Source organism: Microcaecilia unicolor, chromosome 7, assembly GCF_901765095.1.
Source record: "Microcaecilia unicolor chromosome 7, aMicUni1.1, whole genome shotgun sequence".
Taxonomy (NCBI): domain Eukaryota; kingdom Metazoa; phylum Chordata; class Amphibia; order Gymnophiona; family Siphonopidae; genus Microcaecilia; species Microcaecilia unicolor.
The window spans coordinates 62,520,122-62,538,776 of NC_044037.1; the positions used below are offsets into that span (position 1 = coordinate 62,520,122).

Genomic DNA, 18,655 nt, shown 5'->3' on the forward strand with positions numbered 1-18,655 from the left:
TTTTCTTAGAATGTAGAAATTTTGTTCTGAGTAGAAAACAGAAGTACTTACTATAGTTTTTATCAATTATACAATTTCTAACTATGGAATTTGCAAGAACATATCAAAAATAGGCAAACCGAAAAAAAAAATCAGAAAAAGACTTTTGGAACATGAGTTGAATGAAAAAAGGGACAATAGACACATCCATTGTTGCCCACTATAAAAAAAAGATGCATATGTTTCAAGTTTTTGAGTTGTTGCAATAAAGCACACTATCCTGGGCTGGAGGAAATAGGACAGGTCTTATTAAAAGAAGAAATAAAAGTTCATTTTTTTTTAAATAAATATTTTTCAGTCACATGGATTGAAGCAAGAATTGGATTTGCACATTTTGTTATGAATTTCATAATGGATTTTGGGTCTTGTGTGGTTTTACCATATTATGTTTTACCACCCTGTTTACTAACCCATGCTAGCAGCTGCCGCACGACAACACCGACACAGCCCATTCAATGTAAATGAGCTGTGTCTGCATTAGCGCTCAGCAGCTGCTAGCACTGCTTAGTAAACAGAGGGGTTAGACTTTTATACTCTATGCGGGTAATGATGTAAGGTGAGGCCTAGTTTTTAGTGGTATTTTAGCCATTTATGTGTATGAATGGTCTCTTGTAAATTACCTATAGCACAGAGGAATGTTTCATAATTGGATGGTGTGTACTTTGTTGGTGGATATTGTGATAAGCAAGCTGGGTCAAAACCCCTGGGAGCCAAAGGATTAGGATTTAAACCTTTTGATCACTCAGGAAACCCTCTATTACCAGAAAAGTCTAAAGAATATTCAGTAATATATCCTTACTTGCTTGCTTCTTTGTGTAGATCTAAGGAACTCCCCGTAATCAGCCAAAGCAGAATGCATGGGGGAGGGGTAGTGACTGGAAGCAGTATGGATAAGGTACCTCCAGCAGCCAGCTGGGGGCAGAGAGCAGAGTCTCTTGGGACAGGTAATCTAGGAACTAGTCTCACCCCAGCTGGGGCTGATAATTCATTTGCTGCATGGGCAGAAGCAAGAGGGTGTGGTTGGAAGCACAGGCTGCAGGCAGTATTTGAAGGAGAGAGACAGAGCACAGAGGGAGGAGCATAGGCAGGCTGGAATTCCTTGGGCAGCTGATAGACCCTAAAGAATGAGGAACACAGACAGGCTGAAATTCCTTGGGTGTTGTATAGACCCTTAAACATTGAATCTACCAGCAAGGTAAAGAGGCTAGTAGAGAAAAGCCTGTGGGAAAGTTATTACAGCCTTGGAAGTGGGAGGCTAGGAGAGAAAATATAAAGAATTTTATTGCAGCCTGGAAATAGAACCTGGAAGAAGGTTTGGGCTGGGATAACCCAAAGCTATATTTGGGGTTGGGGCAAAACCTCGGTATGCTGAGCTTTGTAACCCAAGGGCAGGGCCAGTCAAACCCGGTAAGCAGGGTCAGCACTGCAGGAGGGTGCATGCCTTCAAGAGCGTCACTTTGCAAGCAATCAACCTCTGCTGAGTATCTAAACTCTGCTGCTCATCTCAGTCTGGCTCCAAAGCTGTCAGCTCTCTGTCCCATCCCCTCCCTCCTCCCAAGCAGAGAAATACCCTCCTTGTGTTTGTCAGAGGGCATCACTGGCTCTGAAATAACTTGTGGGAGCTCAGCTAACCTCTGTCCTCTGCCCAGAGAGAGCTCACTCAGAGACAGCACAGCAGAGCCTGGACCTTTGTTTTGTCAGAGACTGCTGTTTAGTGCTGCACCTGACCCACCCTTTTCCACCCCCACCCCCAACACAGCAACTCACAGGACAGGGTTGCGCAGCACTGTACAATTAACAAAGAAGGACAATCCCTGCTCAAAGGAGCTTACAATCTAAAGGACAAAAAGTGCAGTCAATCAAGATTGAGGCAGTCTAGATTTCCTGGATAGAGGTACAATGGACAGGTGCTGAAAGCGACATTGAAGAAGTGGGCTTTGAGCAAGGATTTGAAGATGGGTAAGGAGGGGGCTTGGCGTATGGGCTCAGGGAGTTAATTCCAAGCATAGGGTGAGGCGAGGCAGAAAGGGCGGAGTCTACAGTTGGCGGTGGTGGAGAAGGGTACTGAGAGGAGGGATTTGTCCTGTGAGAGGAGGTTACGGGTAGGAGCGTAAGGGGAGATGAGGGTAGAGAGGTAAAGGTCTCATCAGAGACCGCTCACTCACCTTAACCAGCTAACAGGATCAGGACTTGCACCCTAAGGTGCCACCTAGTGGTGACAATATGCATGTGCATAGTTTGGATGGAGTGTACAACATAATTGCTCATTTTGTAAATTATAGAATACAATAATTTATGTGTGTTGTAGCCTGTAACTAGGTGGGGACATTTACACCAGCTATTAGGGCTGGTATAAGTGCTCACACCTACTTACCTTTATAGAATATGATTAACATAGGTGCCATAGCCAGTGCCTCTGGTAGATGCCCTATTATAAAATTGCCCACAGTGTATTTCAAAGAGTTTTAGGGGAACTTTTACTAAGATGTGGTAAAAAGTGGCCTTAGCACATGCTTAGATGGGTTTTTCCTTCACAGTAAAGCCATTTTTTCACATAGTCTAATTAGTTAGTGGATGGCAATCTAGCTGAGGTAACTGATTAGCACAAAACACACCTACTCTATGCCCCCTGACCCACCCCCAATGCTAAAAAATAAAGTGGGCCTTTTACAACTCTGAGCTAGCATTTTTAGCTTGCACTAAAAGCTGAAATGCTCATAGGAATATAATGGGTGTCTCAGAGTTTACTCCTGGATTCTATATACTGCACCTAGAGTTTCGCGCCCCTGTGCCAAGCCCCCTCCCTACCCATCTTCAAAGCCTTACTCAAAGCCCACCTCTTCAATGTTGCTTTCGACACCTAACCTCTATACCTTCAAGTAACCTAGACTACCCCAATTTAATGACCCCTACTTAACTAACTGTATATTTGTCCTTTAGATTGTAAGCTCATTGAGCAGGGACTGTCTTTCTATGTTAAATTGTACAGTGCTGCGTAACCCTAGTAGCGCTTTAGAAATGCTAAATAGTAGTAGTAGTAGTAGATCTGCATGTAAATACTATAATTACACACATAGATTAATTGTTTTAACAAGCTGTTAAGCATTGTTAACAGCTCTTAACAAACAATAACAAGCACTAATTGGCAAAAATTAGAATTTATGTGCATACATTGCTAAGCATAGTCACATAGCATAGTAACATAGAGGGGCATAATCAAACGGAGCGTGCCATATCTAACGACGGCCCCGTCAAGCGGTGTACCCGACCGTATTATCGAAACAAGATGGTCGGCCATCTTTCGTTTCGATAATACAGTCGGAACCGGCCAAATCTCAACATTTGGCCTACCCTTAGAGATCACTGGCGTTAGAGATGGCCGCCATTGGTTTTCACCGATAATGGAAACTAATGGCGGCCATCTAAAATGCATTGCAGTACCCACTAAAAGCTGCTCCAGGGACCTGCATAGTGCTGTGATGGAGATGGGTATGACATTTGAGGCTGGCAAAAAAATGTTTTTAATTTTTTTTTTGGGTGGAAGGGGGTTGGTGACCACTGGGGCAGTAAGGGGAGGTGATCCCCAATTCCCTCCGGTGGTCATCTGGTCATTTAGGGCACATTTTTGAGGCTTGGTCGTGAACAAAAAAGGACCAAGTAAAGTCGGCCAAATGCTCGTCAGAGTTGGCCTTCTTTTTTCCATTATCGGCCTAGGCCGGCCATCTCTTAACCACGCCCCCATCCCGCTTTCAGTACACTTGCAACACGCCCCCTTGAACTTTGGCCGGCCCTGCGACGGAAAGCAGTTGAAGCCGGCCAAAATTGACTTTCGATTATACCGATTTGGCTGGCCTCAAGAGAAGGCCGGCCATCTCCTGATTTGTGTTGGAAGATGGCCGGCCTTCTCCTTCGAAAATAAGCAGGATAGTAACATAGTAGATGACGGAAGAGAAATACCTGTACAGTCCATCCAGTCTGGCCAACAAGATAAACTCATATGTCTTACTTTATATGTACACCTGACCTTGATTTGTCCCTGCCATTTTCAGGGCACAGACCATAGAAGTCTGCCCAGCACTAGCCCCGCCTCCCAACCACTAGCTCCGCTTCCCAACCACTGGTGCTGCCACCCAATCTCTGCTATGCTTCTGAGGATCCATTCCTTCTGAACAGGATTCCTTTATGTTTATCCCATGCATTTTTGAATTCCGTTACCATCTTCATCTCCACCACCTCCTGCGGGATGGCATTCCAAGTTTCCACCACTCTCTCCGTGAAAAAATACTTCCTGACATTACTCCTGAGTCTGCACCCCTTCAACCTCATTTCAGTCCTCTAGTTCTACCGCCTTCCCGTCTTCAGAAAAGGTTTGCTTATGGATTAATATCTTTCAAATATTTGAACGTCTGTATCATATCACCCCTGTTTCTCCTTTCTTCCAGGGTATACATGTTCAGGTCAGCAAGTCTCTCTTCATATGTCTTGTAGAATATGGCTTAAGCATATTCTGTAATGTATTGTGCCTAAATTCTATCACACACAGGCAAAAAGGGCATGCGTAGGAGATTGGAAATGGGTATTTTGTGGGTGTTCCAAAATCTACACATAGTAACATAGTAACATAGTAGATGACGGCAGAAAAAGACCTGTACGGTCCATCCAGTCTGCCCAACAAGATAAACTCACATGTGCTACTTTTTGTGTATACCTTACCTTGATTTGTACCTGTCCTTTTCCGGGCACAGACCGTATAAGTCTGCCCAGCACTATCCCCGCCTCCCAACCACCAGCCCCGCCTCCCACCGGCTCTGGCACAGACCGTATAAGTCTGCCCAGCACCATCTCTGTCTCCCACCACCGGCTTTGCCACCCAATCTCGTCTAAGCTCCTTAGAATCCATTCCTTCTGAGCAGGATTCCTTTATGTTTATCCCACGCATGTTTGAATTCCGTTACCGTTTTCATTTCCACCACCTCCCGCGGGAGGGCATTCCAACCATCCACTACTCTCTCCTTGAAAAAATACTTCCTGACATTTTTCTTGAGTCTGGCCCCCTTCAATCTCATTTCATGTCCTCTCGTTCTACTGCCTTCGCATCTCCGGAAAAAGTTAGTTTGCAGATTAATACCTTTCAAATATTTGAACGTCTGTATTATATCACCCCGTTTCTCCTTTCCTCCAGAGTATACATGTTCAGGTCCGCAAGTCTCTCCTCATACGTCTTGTAACGCAAATCCCATACCATTCTCGTAGCTTTTCTTTGCACCGCTTCAATTCTTTTTACATCCTTAACAAGATACGGCCTCCAGAACTGAACACAATACTCCAGGTGGGGCCTCAACAACGACTTATACAGGGGCATCAACACCCCCTTTCTTCTGCTGGTCACACCTGTCTCTATACAGCCTAACAACCTTCTAGCTAGGGCCACCGCCTTGTCACACTGTTTTGTCGCCTTCAAATCCTCAGATACTATCACCCCAAGATCCCTCTCCCCATCCGTACCTATCAGACTCTCCCCGCCTAACACATACGTCTCCCGTGGATTTCTACTCCCTAAGTGCATCACTTTGCATTTCTTCGCATTGAATTTTAATTGCCAAACCTTAGACCATTCTTCTAGCTTCCGTAGGTCCTTTTTCATGTTTTCCACTCCCTCCGGGGTGTCTACTCTGTTACAGATCTTAGTATCATCCGCAAATAGGCAAACTTTACCTTCTAACTCTTCGGCTATGTCACTCACAAATATATTGAATAGAATCGGCCCCAGCACCGATCCTTGAGGCACTCTACTACTCACCTTTCGCTCCTCCGAGCGAATTCCATTCACCACCACCCTCTGGCTTCTGTCCGTCAACCAGTTCCTAATCCAGTTCACCACTTCGGGTCCTATCTTCAGCCCATCCAGTTTATTTAAGAGCCTCCTGTGGGGAACCGTGTCTAAAGCTTTGCTGAAATCTAAGTAGATTACGTCCATAGCTCGTCCCTGATTCAATTCTCCTGTCACCCAATCAAAGAATTCAATGAGGTTTGTTTGGCACAATTTCCCTTTGGTAAAACCATGTTGTCTCAGATCTTGCAACTTATTGGCTTCCAGGAAATTCACTATCCTTTCCTTCAGCATCGTTTCCATTACTTTTCCAATAACCGAAGTGAGGCTTACCGGCCTGTAGTTTCCAGCTTCTTCCCTATCACCACTTTTGTGAAGAGGGACCACATCCGCCGTTCTCCAATCCCTCGGAACCTCTCCCGTCTCCAAGGATTTATTAAACAAATCTTTAAGAGGACCCGCCAGAACCTCTCTGAGCTCCCTCAATATCCTAGGGTGGATCCCATCCGGTCCCATGGCTTTGTCCACCTTTAGCTTTTCAAGTTGTTCATACACACTCTCTTCCGTGAACGGTGCTGTATCCACTTCAATCTCATTTGTACTTTTTGCAGTCCATCGCGGTCCTTCTCCAGGATTTTCTTCTGTGAAAACAGAACAAAAGTATCTATTTAGCAAATTTGCTTTTTCTTCATCATTATCCACATAGCGGTTCGCAGTATCTTTTAGTCTCACAATTCCCTTTTTAGTCATTCTCCTTTCACTAATAAACCTGAAGAAAATTTTGCCACCCCTCCTTACATTTCTAGCTTGTTATAAAATATGGGCCAATGCGCATAGGAGGGATATACACCAGCTTTTCGTTGGTGTAAATGGACATGTGTAGATTCAGTCATATGAACTACGCCTAAGCGTATTCTAAATACCATGTGTAAATTTAGATGCAGTGTTTAGAATACGCTTAGGCGTAATTGCCTAGTATGCATTAATTTTAGGTGCCATATATAGAATCAGGCCCTTAGTGAATCCTAAACTTACAGTGGAATGCCTCATCATGCCCCATTGTAAGCACCTTTTTTGCTGTGGTAAGCACGTGTTGCTGCAGATTAGTAAAAGGGCCCCTTAATTAGGAATGGAGCAATTATTTATCTAGTCCACTTTCTATTCTGTTGGGGTCTTTTACTAAAGTGCACTGGTGTTTTTAGCACGCATTAAAAAGAGGCGCACGCTAAATGCTAAAGACACCTATGTATTCCTATGGACATCTTTAGTGTTTAGTGCGCGTCTATTTCTAATGCGTGCTAAAAACGCCAGCGTGCTTAAGTAAAAGACCCCCTCTGTTTTTTATTCTTGGTCTTCTTGGGTCAGTTATATGTCACTTTAGTCTTTCTTTTTTTATAAGGCTCTTGTCCTTTAGGAGTTCTTTCTTTTTTATTTGCTCCGATTAGTGCAGTACTGCTATCAGGCCAGTTTGCTGACTTCAGCTGGCTCTTTGACAGTTCTTTAAAAGCCACATTTTGGAAGGCTTTTAAGTGTATCAGCATTTTAACAGTCAGAAATGCTGGAAGCTAGTTTTTACTTTCTGTGCCTTTTCTGAGGAGCAAGTGTTTTAATTGGTTCATTTTTAAAATGTTCTTTAGAAGATGCAGTTTCTGGCTCTTTTAAGAATTAGCTCTTTTAACTTTAACATTTTTGTATGGACCATGTTGAGTTCAAAATTGTATGTAGGTTGTATTAGACCTGCTGTGTTTATTCTTTAATTTGTACATGTGAATATGCAGATATAGAGGCCCTTTCACCAAGCAGCACTTAAAAGTGACCTTCACCATCCCCAGTGCTGGTCTTTCCAACACATTGAGGCCACTTTTAGCACTGCCGCTAAAAGGCAGCTTTTCCTATTTTTCCAATAATAACCATACACTAATTTCCCCATTAGTGTATGAGCGTTTATCGCTACCCATTTTGTAGGGGGTAAGGACTGGCAAGTTATTCCTGAGCTAATCAGTGTGGCAATGCCCACACGCTAACTAATTAGCATAGCCACACCCATTCTCAGCCCCCAAACATGCCCCAGGCATTAAAAAATATAAATTTTAATTTTTAGGGCATGGGAGCATGCACCAATTCCAAAAATAGTGCAGGATTTCTGAGCACTCCCCTAGAAGAACCTCTTAGTGTTTGTGTGTCTATATATAGTGTATGATAAATATAGATAGATAGATAGATAGATAGATAGATAGATTAACCTGTATCAGGGCTAATTTACATAAAACTGCAAAACAAACAAAAATATAATTAATAGATGTGAGCATATATAGAGATCTGCTACATAAATATACAGATTATATATAGAGACGTCAAAGTCCTCTTTCTATCTATCATCTAACTCTCTCTCTTTATATCTATATATATATATTTTGTATCTTTATTGATATAGATAGATAGATAGATAGATAGATAGATAGATAGATAGATAGATAGATAGATAGATAGATAGATATAGAGAGAGTTAAATGATAGAAAGAAAGAACTTTGAAGTCTCTATATATAATCTGTATATTTATGTAGGAGGAGATCGACCTACTATTCAGTGCAAATTAACCTGTATTAAGCACAGTCTTGTGTTCTATATATATGCTCACATTTATTAATTTTTACAATTTTATGTAAATTAGCCCCGATACAGGTTTAAGAGCCAAAACCTGCCTAAGTCAGGCGTGTGTTGCACTACATTAAAACAAGGTTGTGATTTGCAAGCAAATTTGAATGACCTTCTTTTTAAAATCAGTAATCATTTCTCTTTTCTTTCCTAGAAAACCCAGTGCTGTAAAGGAAGGCCCATTAGCTCTTCTGGAAATGGACTTGCTGTCTGCAATATACCTCTTGGCAGCATTGTTTGCCTGTGTAGTATTTCGGTCTGGTGCTCAGGAGAAAAATTATGCAGTACGAGAAGAATTGCCTGAGAATGTCTTGATTGGCAATTTGCTCAAGGACTTAAACCTCACACTGGATCCAGATGTGCCTCTCTCAGCTCCGCTCCAGTTTAAGCTTGTTTATAAAACTGGGGATGTGCCTCTTGTGCGGATAGAGGAGAACACTGGAGAGATCTTCACTACCACCAACCGGATAGACCGTGAGAAGCTGTGCTCTGGCATTTTTATGGAAAACCGGTGCTTTTATGAAGTGGAAGTAGCTGTTTTGCCGGATGAAGTTTTTAGACTGGTCAAAATTCGCTTCCTGATAGAGGATATCAATGACAATGCTCCCCTCTTTCCTTCCACTGTCATCAATATATCAATTCCAGAAAACACTGCTATCAATTCTCGGTATTCTGTCCCTTCTGCTATTGATCCTGATGTCGGGGTAAATGGTATTCAGCACTATGAGCTTCTTAAGGTGGGTCCTTTCAATGCCTTTGCATCAGTATACTCTGTATTTACTATGCCATTGCTATTATTTTTAAAGCAATGAAATATTTCCTCCTATTAAAAAGAGCTCTATAAAATATAGTGTGCATGATAAATGTCTTAAAAAGTAATGTCATTAAACCTTGCATAGAGAAGTTTTTTTTTTCTTGTTAGCTCCCCCCCCCCCCTTCCCATTTCCATTCATAAAGGTACATAGAAAGCAGAAAATAACTAGAAACAAAAAAAAAATTATCTCAGAGATCTACCAAAGAGACATGGGGCCCTTTTACTAAACTGTACTAGTAAATGGGCTTATTGTGCTCTTTCACGGGTATTTCCTACACCCTGAGCCCATTTTTAGGATAACTAAATACCACCATTAAATGCATTGAATTATTAATTATTAATTATTAATTATTGAATATCTGGCCATGCATTTAATGTTACTATTTTGGAGGCAGTAAAGGCTCCAGTGTTAAATATGCGTTATTCAGTTAGCGCCTGCTTATGTCAGCGCACTAGCTAAATGGTGCATACATGCCTATTCTGCCCCAACACTCCCATCCCCCCCCACCAAAAAAAAATAAATACCACATGCAGACAGCAAAACTTACCCGGAACACTTTAGCATGTCCCACGCTAGGCCATTTTTGCCGTGTTCCTCATATGTAATGGGCAATAATTTAAATTTACATGTGCAATTTTTTAGGCATATTCTAAAAAGAGGTGTGTGTAAATTCCAGCACATGTAACTAAAAAAGGTATGTGGCAATGGAAGGAATATGGGTGTGTCAGGGCTATCAATCAAATCTGCACATTTGATTATAGAATTCGGGACAGGATGCCTAGGTTTAGGAGCAGGCATTTGCAACAGCTTTTTGCTGTTGTAAATGGCTGTGCCTAAATCTAGGTGCATCCACCCAGCCTAGGCACTACTCTAAAAGCCACGTCAGAATGTAGATGTGGATAGAATACCACTAGGCATGTCAATCAGATGCACCTAGATTTTAGTCATCATAAATAGAATCTAGCCCTTTCCCCAGGATTCTATATATGGTGCCTTAATTTCCATACGAAAATCAAAGCATATTCTATAACAATGCACATACCTTAATTGGTTAACTAGCTAATCAGTGCTGTTAATGGGATGTTAACAAGCAATTATCAGCACTAATTGGCATTAATCGAGATTTACGCTTACAGCTCGCTAAGCTTCTATAACGTGGTTCACCTAATTTCTAAGTTACATTGGTGAAAAGAGGGCATGGCTATGGGCGGGGCATGGTTGTTTCTACAATCTATAGAATATACCCGATCTGTGCCTAATTTAGGAGTAAGGATTTACACCAAGTAAAATGTGGCCTATATGGATGTAACCAAATTTGGAGAGCTGCATCGGCATATTCAATAAACCACATAGAAATTTATGCCTATTCTATAAAATATAGACATACTTTGCAGCATATATCTAGGTGGGTTTTTTATCTGTGCAGATTTTTCAGGCACCAAATATAGGACCCCTTTTACCAACCTGCAGCGAAAGGGGGCCGGCGCTGGTGTCTGTGCATGTCTTACATGGTCACCGAGGCCCCCTTTAACTGCAGCTGGAAAAAGGGAAGTCTCGCTTTCCTACAGGAAATGGTTGGGCGGCAAGTAAAGCACTTGCTATGTGGCCGTTGTGGGGGGGGGAGCCCCTACTGCCACCCAATGAGTTGGCGGTAGGGTTCCTGCATTAACCCGGAGGTAACCAGGCAGTGTGTGGCACTGACAGATTACCACTAGGTACACTCCGGAAATGACGGCTCACTATGGGTGGGCAGTACTGCTGGGCTGCTACAGTAGCCCGGTTGGGCTTACCACCACTTAGTAAAAGGAGCCCATAGAATCTAGTCCTTTGTGTCTAACTTTGGGTGTGAGCGTTTACACCTGCAAAAGGTTGGTGTAAATGCTGGAACCCAACTAATGGCAGTTAGGCATGCCTTTGACCCAGCTATGGCCATGCCCCCTTTGGAGTTGCACACCCTCTGATTCTATAAAAGTCACTAAAAACTGTAGATGCAAATTTAGACATGTCCCCCATTTGCACATGCAATTTAATAGAATAATGAGCCATTTAGTGCCAATAATTGGGTTTTTAACAAGCAATTTTTGGCACTAATTAGATTTAATTGGGATTTACATGCATAAATTTAGGCACAGGATTTTCACCTAAAATTTATGCATGGCCCAAAAAAGGGGACATTTCAGGGGTGGATCAGAATTACATGCATAAATATAGAATAAGCGTGCTCCGCTTATAAATTTAGGTGTAGGCATTTGCACCATGTTTTTGTTGGTCGAAATGGCGGTGCCTAAATTTACATGCATTTTGTATTATGAATAGTGGTTTATGGCATATAGCGCAGTCAGAGGAATTTAGTGGATGTCTGCTTTCACACTCAGAGCTGGCTTTACTAAAAGGAACTACTGGATTACCATGTGCTAATAAGTACTAACACAAGCAATTTGCCATTTTATGCAATGAGACCTATATACTAACAATGAGGGTCGTTTATTAAAATGCATTATGTTTTGAGGTTAACACACTATAATGCTGAATTTTAATGCATGACAAGCCTAAAATTAATGCTGCATCAAGAAAGGGTGTTCCTACAATTATTGTGCGTTAACATTTTCATTAAAGCACACTACCTGATCTGAATTAGCGCAACAGCATGTACCATCTATTTAGGAAGCTCTAAGTGCATTAACCTGTTAGCACACAGTAAGTATAATATGCTAGCTTGCTAACACTTCCATGCCCACTCTCCATCCATGCCACAGCCTCAGAATGAAAAAGTTTGAAAAGTTCAGTGGCATGCAGTTTAATGCGCGGAAACAGGCAAACTACTGCAAAGCCCCTTACCCCCAGATTCTATATATTACACCGAGATTTCTGCATGGATATCAAAGTTATTCCATAATAATGCACATAATGTAATTGGTTAACAAGCCAATCAGTGTAATTGGTTAACAAGCAATTATTGACATTAATTGGCATTAATTTGAACTTACATGCAGAACTATCTAAGCATATTATATAACATGCTGCATGTAAATTCTAGGTCGCATAGTTGAAAAGGGGGCATGGGTGTGGAATGGGCAGGTCGTGGGTGTTTCTAGAATCTATGCGCATTGTTATAGAATACACTCTAATTTAGGCATCGGCATTTACACCAGGTTTTACTTGGTGTAACTGCTCGTGACTAAATTTAGTTGCATGGACCGTCGCTTGGCATAGTCTATAAACCATGTGGAAATTTAGGCTTATTCTATAAAGTATGACAAAATTAAGGCATACTTTACGGAATCCGCTGATGTGAATTTCATTTTGGCGCTGATTTTTTAGGCATGATATATAGAATCTAGTCCTTAATGTGGTTGCACAGTAGCCTGTTTCAGCATATTCAGGGCTTAACTCAGGGGTTCCCAAACTTTTTGGGTTTGCGGCACCCCCTGGCCATATGGGTCTCTGTAGCACCCCCCCCCCCCAGCCACATGGGGCTCCACACACACACACCCCTGCCACATAGGTTTCCTTTTTCCTTGCAGCCCTCTGCCTTCCCGAAATCCAGCATCATTCGCTACCTTCCTTCCTGCAGGTCCAGGATCACTGACACTTCCTTCTCTTTCCCCCGCCACCGCTGCAGTGCTTGCAGCTTTTCAGGCTGTCCTCGACTCACACAGTAACTCCGGGGCCTTCCCTGTCTACCACGTCTGGCCCTCTCTGATGCAACTTCCTGTTGTGAGGGCCGGACACGGCAGAGGGAAGTCCCCGCAGTGCCTGTGTTAATCACAGATGGTCCAAAAATGTAAGCTGCAAGCACTGCAGTGGCGGCAGTGGAAGAAGCAGGAAACGGCAGATGCCAGACCTGCAGGCGGGGAAAGTAGGGAGCGATGTGCCACGGCACCCCTGAGAGTTCACTGCGGCCCACCAGGGTGCCGCAGCAGACAGTTTGGGAACTGCTGGCTTAATGTTTTAATAAAAGGGCCCCAATATGCATTAACCTCTGGATTCTATATAAGGCATCTTAAATATTGGCACATCGGAATAACACACATAGCGCTATTCTATAAACCACATCTACAGTAAGATGCAGTTTATAGGATAGTGCCTAGGCTGGAGGAACATGTGTATATTTTGGCGTGACCATTTATGCCACTGAAAACATGGTGTAAATGCCCAAGCCGAAATAAACACAGGTTCCCCCAAATTCTATAAAAATGCATGTAAATGAGATTGACACCCCTGACACCTGCAGTTCTTCCATGGCCATGCCCACTTTTCGGATATGCATGTTGGAATTTACAAGCGCCTCTTTTTAGAATACATCTAAAAAGAAGGCCAATTATCATGACTAATTGGTTTGTTACTCAATTGAGTAGTGCAGGTAAATTGGCCGCACACACAATTAAACCCATAATACTCGCCGTCCCTTATATAGAATTTGGCCCTAAATGTGTTAGCATGCACTAACACAATAACACATATTACTAAATCTAGCCCTAAGAATAAACATAAGGCTACTCTAAGTCTCAGTATGTTCTTTAGTATGTGACATTTATAAATGAGAATGATATAGATTTGTAGCTAAAAAGGATAGTTTAAAGACATTATATTGGCTTTTTCAGGAGTTATAGACTGGCCAATATATGATATGGTTAGCACATAGAAAGTACATTATGAAAGAATGTTCTCTAACTTTAGCAATATACAATTTATGTATGCCTCATTTAATTTGTTATTAAAATAAGATGTAGTAGCAAAAGAGAATTATAAAACAGAGGTAACGACTGGGATAGCTGGAAGGCAAGATATTTTTTAAAAGCCAATCAAGAGATATCATACTAGAGATATATTTTCCTTGACACCTTCACAATGGAAATAGATGTTACTTGACAGTAAAAAAAAAAAAAGGTTTATGATGAATTGTTGATATTTTAATATACTTAGATCTAATACATTACAGTGAGATATTTTGCTGTTTAGGGCCTATTTCAAGGAATGCATTTAGAATGAGATAAATGAAATAGTGGTGTCATTCAGTAAATGTTGATTGTAACCAGTCAGAGGAATCTAAGACGCATATGGAGAAGCATACCTAATAGAAACAAGTGGGAACGGCATACAGAGGCATGACTTCTGAAATGTTTTACACTGTGGATCTGTTGAAAGGGCTGACAGGATTCTTTATGGGATTCATATATTTTGCCTTCAGTATGGATTTTCCTCTTGCTATAGCATGCTTCACAAGTTGCAACCATGGGGCAAGGCGTGGGAGGAATACAGCAGCTTAGAAGGTGCTCTTGTGAGCATGTATTTGCCTGTCTATGGTGATTGCAGAAGGCAGACAGATTCTGAAAGCACCCTCAACCCCTACAGAAGCGTTACCTAGAGCATAACTGATGTAGTAACCCAATTTTACATTCTGTTTATTTCAGCATTGTGCACTGCTTTGATGCTATAAACCATAAATGTAAACTTTAGAAAGCAAGAAAAGGAGAGTGATACACAGAAAGATACATCAAAAAAGGATACATTTCAGAAATGCATCTGTCTGTGTTTCTAGCTGGGAAAGGGCATAGGTATATGGGGATATGGTGTGTTTAATTGGGGTCTATTATGGGAGGGTGGGTTATGTGTATAAATAAGGATCTATGAGTATATTTATGAATATGGGTGGAGGGTGTTTATATTGGGTATATTACTACTACTAATCATTTCTATAGTACTAGTAAGTACTATGGAGTGGAGGAGTGGCCTAGTGGTTAGAGCACCGGTCTTGCAATCCAGAGGTGGCTGGTTTGAATCCCACTGCTGCTCCTTGTGATCTTGGGCAAGTCACTTAACCCTCCATTACCTCAGGTACAAACTTAGATTGTGAGCCCTCCTGGGACAGAGAAATATCCAAAGTACCTGAATATAACTCACCTTGAGCTACTACTGGAAAAGGTGTGTGCAAAATCTAAATAAATAAATTCTAAACATACACAGTGCTCTCTACATATTATATGCAGGTACTTTATCCTTAGAGGGCTCACAAACTACCCCCCCCCCTTCCCCACTAAGTCATGTGGCAATGCTGACAGCCCATTTGAATGGGCTGTGTTGGCATTAACACACAATAGCTGCTAGCCTGGCTTAGTAAATAGGGGGTTCAGGTTTTGTAAGCTCTGTCGAGCAGGGACTGTCTCTTCATGTTCAAGTGTACAGTGCTGCATACATCTTGTAGCACTATAGAAATGATAAGTAATAGTAGTAGTAGTTTTTGTATCTGGGACACTGGAGGGTTTTGTGACTTGCCTAATGTCAAATGGAGCTGTAGTGGTCTGCACTAACCATTAGGCTATTCCTCCACTGATGCAGCAAAGTCTGTATCCAATCGGTCTGCAAACCCATCTCTTTTCACAGAGACTTGAGCTCTTTGGAGATTATTATGGAGACACTATTGTGCCAACACTATTCAATGACCAGCATGGAGGGCAGGTGCAGTAATGTCACCCTCTTTAGTATGTGTAAGATGAATCCACCAAAGTTTCAATTAAATTAGCAATAGAGACCTTATGTTGAATGTTTGATAGCATGAACTCTGTTTTTGACTGCATGTGAAAATTATCTGTGCTTTGCAGGTTTGACATACTGAGTCTTGGTCTCCTGTTTGGATTCCCCTGGGTGTATGTTTGTAAAGGTCATAATGTATTGTGAGAATGTAACTTGGAAGGCACCTATCAGTGCCAGCTTTAAAAAGCTGTTTTAATTTTATATCTATCATCTTTTGACTGTATTTCGCTGAGCCAAGCTACTGGTGGAGGGAAGAGGCCTTTGGGAATGAATAGTTGCCATCATTATATTTATATTTAGCTCATTTTTTTTCCTATAGCAGCTCAAGGTGAATTAACAGTAGCAGGATTAAACTGGGATTCCCTGGTTGTCAGCCTGGTCTTCTGAACACTAGGCTACTCCTCCAAACCTATGGTAAAGCAATACAGATTTGGGGGAAATATTCATTTTCTAAACATACTAATGGTGTTTCTGCATTTTTCTAGAATACCAATTTTAGTGATATTTCATTATGTCTTTGGAGAGTTATTTTACCTCTGGACTGACAAGCACTGACCCCTTTTATATACTTATTTTTGACATTTGTATGATGGAAAGCAACCAGAAGGCCCAGATTTGAGTCCCATGGCAGCTCTGTGTAGGCCTGAGCAAGTCACTTAGCCCTCCATGCCTCAGGAGAAGGCAGTGGCAAACCACTCATGTAGCATGTCAAGAAAACCACAAAGGTGGTCATTCATTGTTTGGTCACTGGTAGTCAACTCTGGTACAAGGGCACATCTGGATCTGGATGATGTAAAGCATGAAAAAGAAAGGATCATGCCATTTTACAGGTCACTTGTGAGGTCTCCCTTGTAGTACTGTGCCCATTTCTGAAAGTCATACCCTAAAAGCATATAGAGAGGCTGGAGGTGCACTATTCTATTCTATTTCTTATATTCTGCATATTTTCCCACAAGATTCTAGACAGATTACAATTAAAGAGACCTTCACAACAAGGGAATTAACATATCACATGTAACAAAATCATATCAATGTTACAATACAATAACTATATAGTATATAAATAAGGTTTTTAGAGTCTTGTGAAAAAGAAAATAGGAAGAAATCTGTCTTAATTGTTTTGGAAGATCATTTCATACTTTCACCCCTTGAAATGAGAAAATAGATTCAAAATGAGACTTAAAGATTTTTTTACCAATGGGTAGCCTAAAAGTATATTATCTATGAACCAAGAATTAAGTCTGTAATTTGGAATGCGAAGCAGATTAGTCAATACTTCTGAACCTTGACCATAAAGGGATTTAAAGATTAGGCATGCTAATTTAAATTTTATCTGCTTGTCAATTGGAAGTCAGTGAAGGTTATATAACAAAGGAGAAACTTTATCAAATTTGCTTTTCTTAAAAATCAATCTAGCTGCAGTATTCTGCAACAGTTATAATGTTATAATGCCGTTGTATCGCTCCATGGTGCGACCGCACCTTGAGTATTGTGTTCAATTCTGGTCACCGCATCTCAAGAAAGATATAGTAGAATTGGAAAAGGTGCAGCGAAGGGCGACTAAAATGATAGCGGGGATGGGACGACTTCCCTATGAAGAAAGACTAAGGAGGCTAGGGCTATACAGCTTAGAGAAGAGATGGCTGAGGGGAGACATGATAGAGGTATATAAAATAATGAGTGGAGTGGAACAGGTGGATGTGAAGCATCTGTTCACGCTTTCCAAAAATACTAGGACTAGAGGGCATGCGATGAAACTACAGTGTAGTAAATTTAAAATGAATCGGAGAAACTTTTTCTTCACCCAACGTGTGATTAAACTCTGGAATTCATTGCCGGAGAAAGTGGTGAAGGCGGTTAGCTTAGCAGAGTTTAAAAAGGGGTTGGACGGTTTCCTAAAGGACAAGTCCATAAACCGCTACTAAACGGACTTGGGAAAAATCCAAAATTCCAGGAATAACATGTATAGAATGTTTGTACGTTTGGGAAGCTTGCCAGGTGCCCTTGGCCTGGATTGGCCGCTGTCGTGGACAGGATGCTGGGCTCGATGGACCCTTGGTCTTTTCCCAGTATGGCATTACTTATGTACTTAGTTGTAACCTTTTGGGTAATTTAGTTGACAAACCTTGATGAAGCAAATTACAGTAATCTAACTGAGGTAATAAAATAGATTGACTTATAGTCCTGAAACTCTGATCAGTGAATGGGGATCAAGTAGCTTGAAGCTGCCTCAATTTAAAGAAAAATGTCATAAGAACATAAGGTTTGGCATACTGGGACAGGCTGAAGGTCCATCAAGTCCAGTATCCTGTTTCCAACAGTGGCCAATCCTGGTCACAAGTACCTGGCAAGGTCCCAGAACAGAACATCAGTTTAGAATCCAGAATGATACCTAGTACTTTGAACCTGTTTTCGGCCTTCAAAGTTTCTCCTGAAAGAAGAGTGAGCTCTTGCTTTGGAATATTATCATAGGGCTTCTCTTACAAAGCCGTGCTAGCGATTCCTGCATGTCAAATGAAAGGAAGTCCATAGGAATTAAGTGGGCTTCCTATCATTTACCGCACAGGAATCGCTAGCACGGCCTTGTAAAGAGGCCCTTAATTTCCGAACCAAAGTAATCTTGTTTTTCTGTTTGTTCAATTTTAAAAATGTTCTAATAGTCCAAAAATCAATCATTGTAATATACTTTTTCACAAATGATAAGGTATCATCAAAACTTTCTAATGCTAGAATCAACAAGAAAATATTGTTAGCATAAGATAAAATAGAAACATACATATT

At 41.4% G+C, this 18,655-nt stretch overlaps 1 protein-coding gene across 2 annotated transcripts in view; it reads left to right on the forward strand.

Moving 5' to 3' along the window:
* Positions 1–18,655, forward strand: part of PCDH11X (protocadherin 11 X-linked) — a 508,571-nt gene that overhangs the window by 270,671 nt on the left and 219,245 nt on the right. For both annotated transcript variants that reach the window (XM_030209066.1, XM_030209065.1), the window contains exon 3: positions 8,680–9,262. In XM_030209066.1, coding sequence (XP_030064926.1) covers positions 8,723–9,262 — 540 coding nt within the window. In that variant the 5' untranslated portion in view covers positions 8,680–8,722. The remainder of the gene's footprint in view (positions 1–8,679; positions 9,263–18,655) is intronic.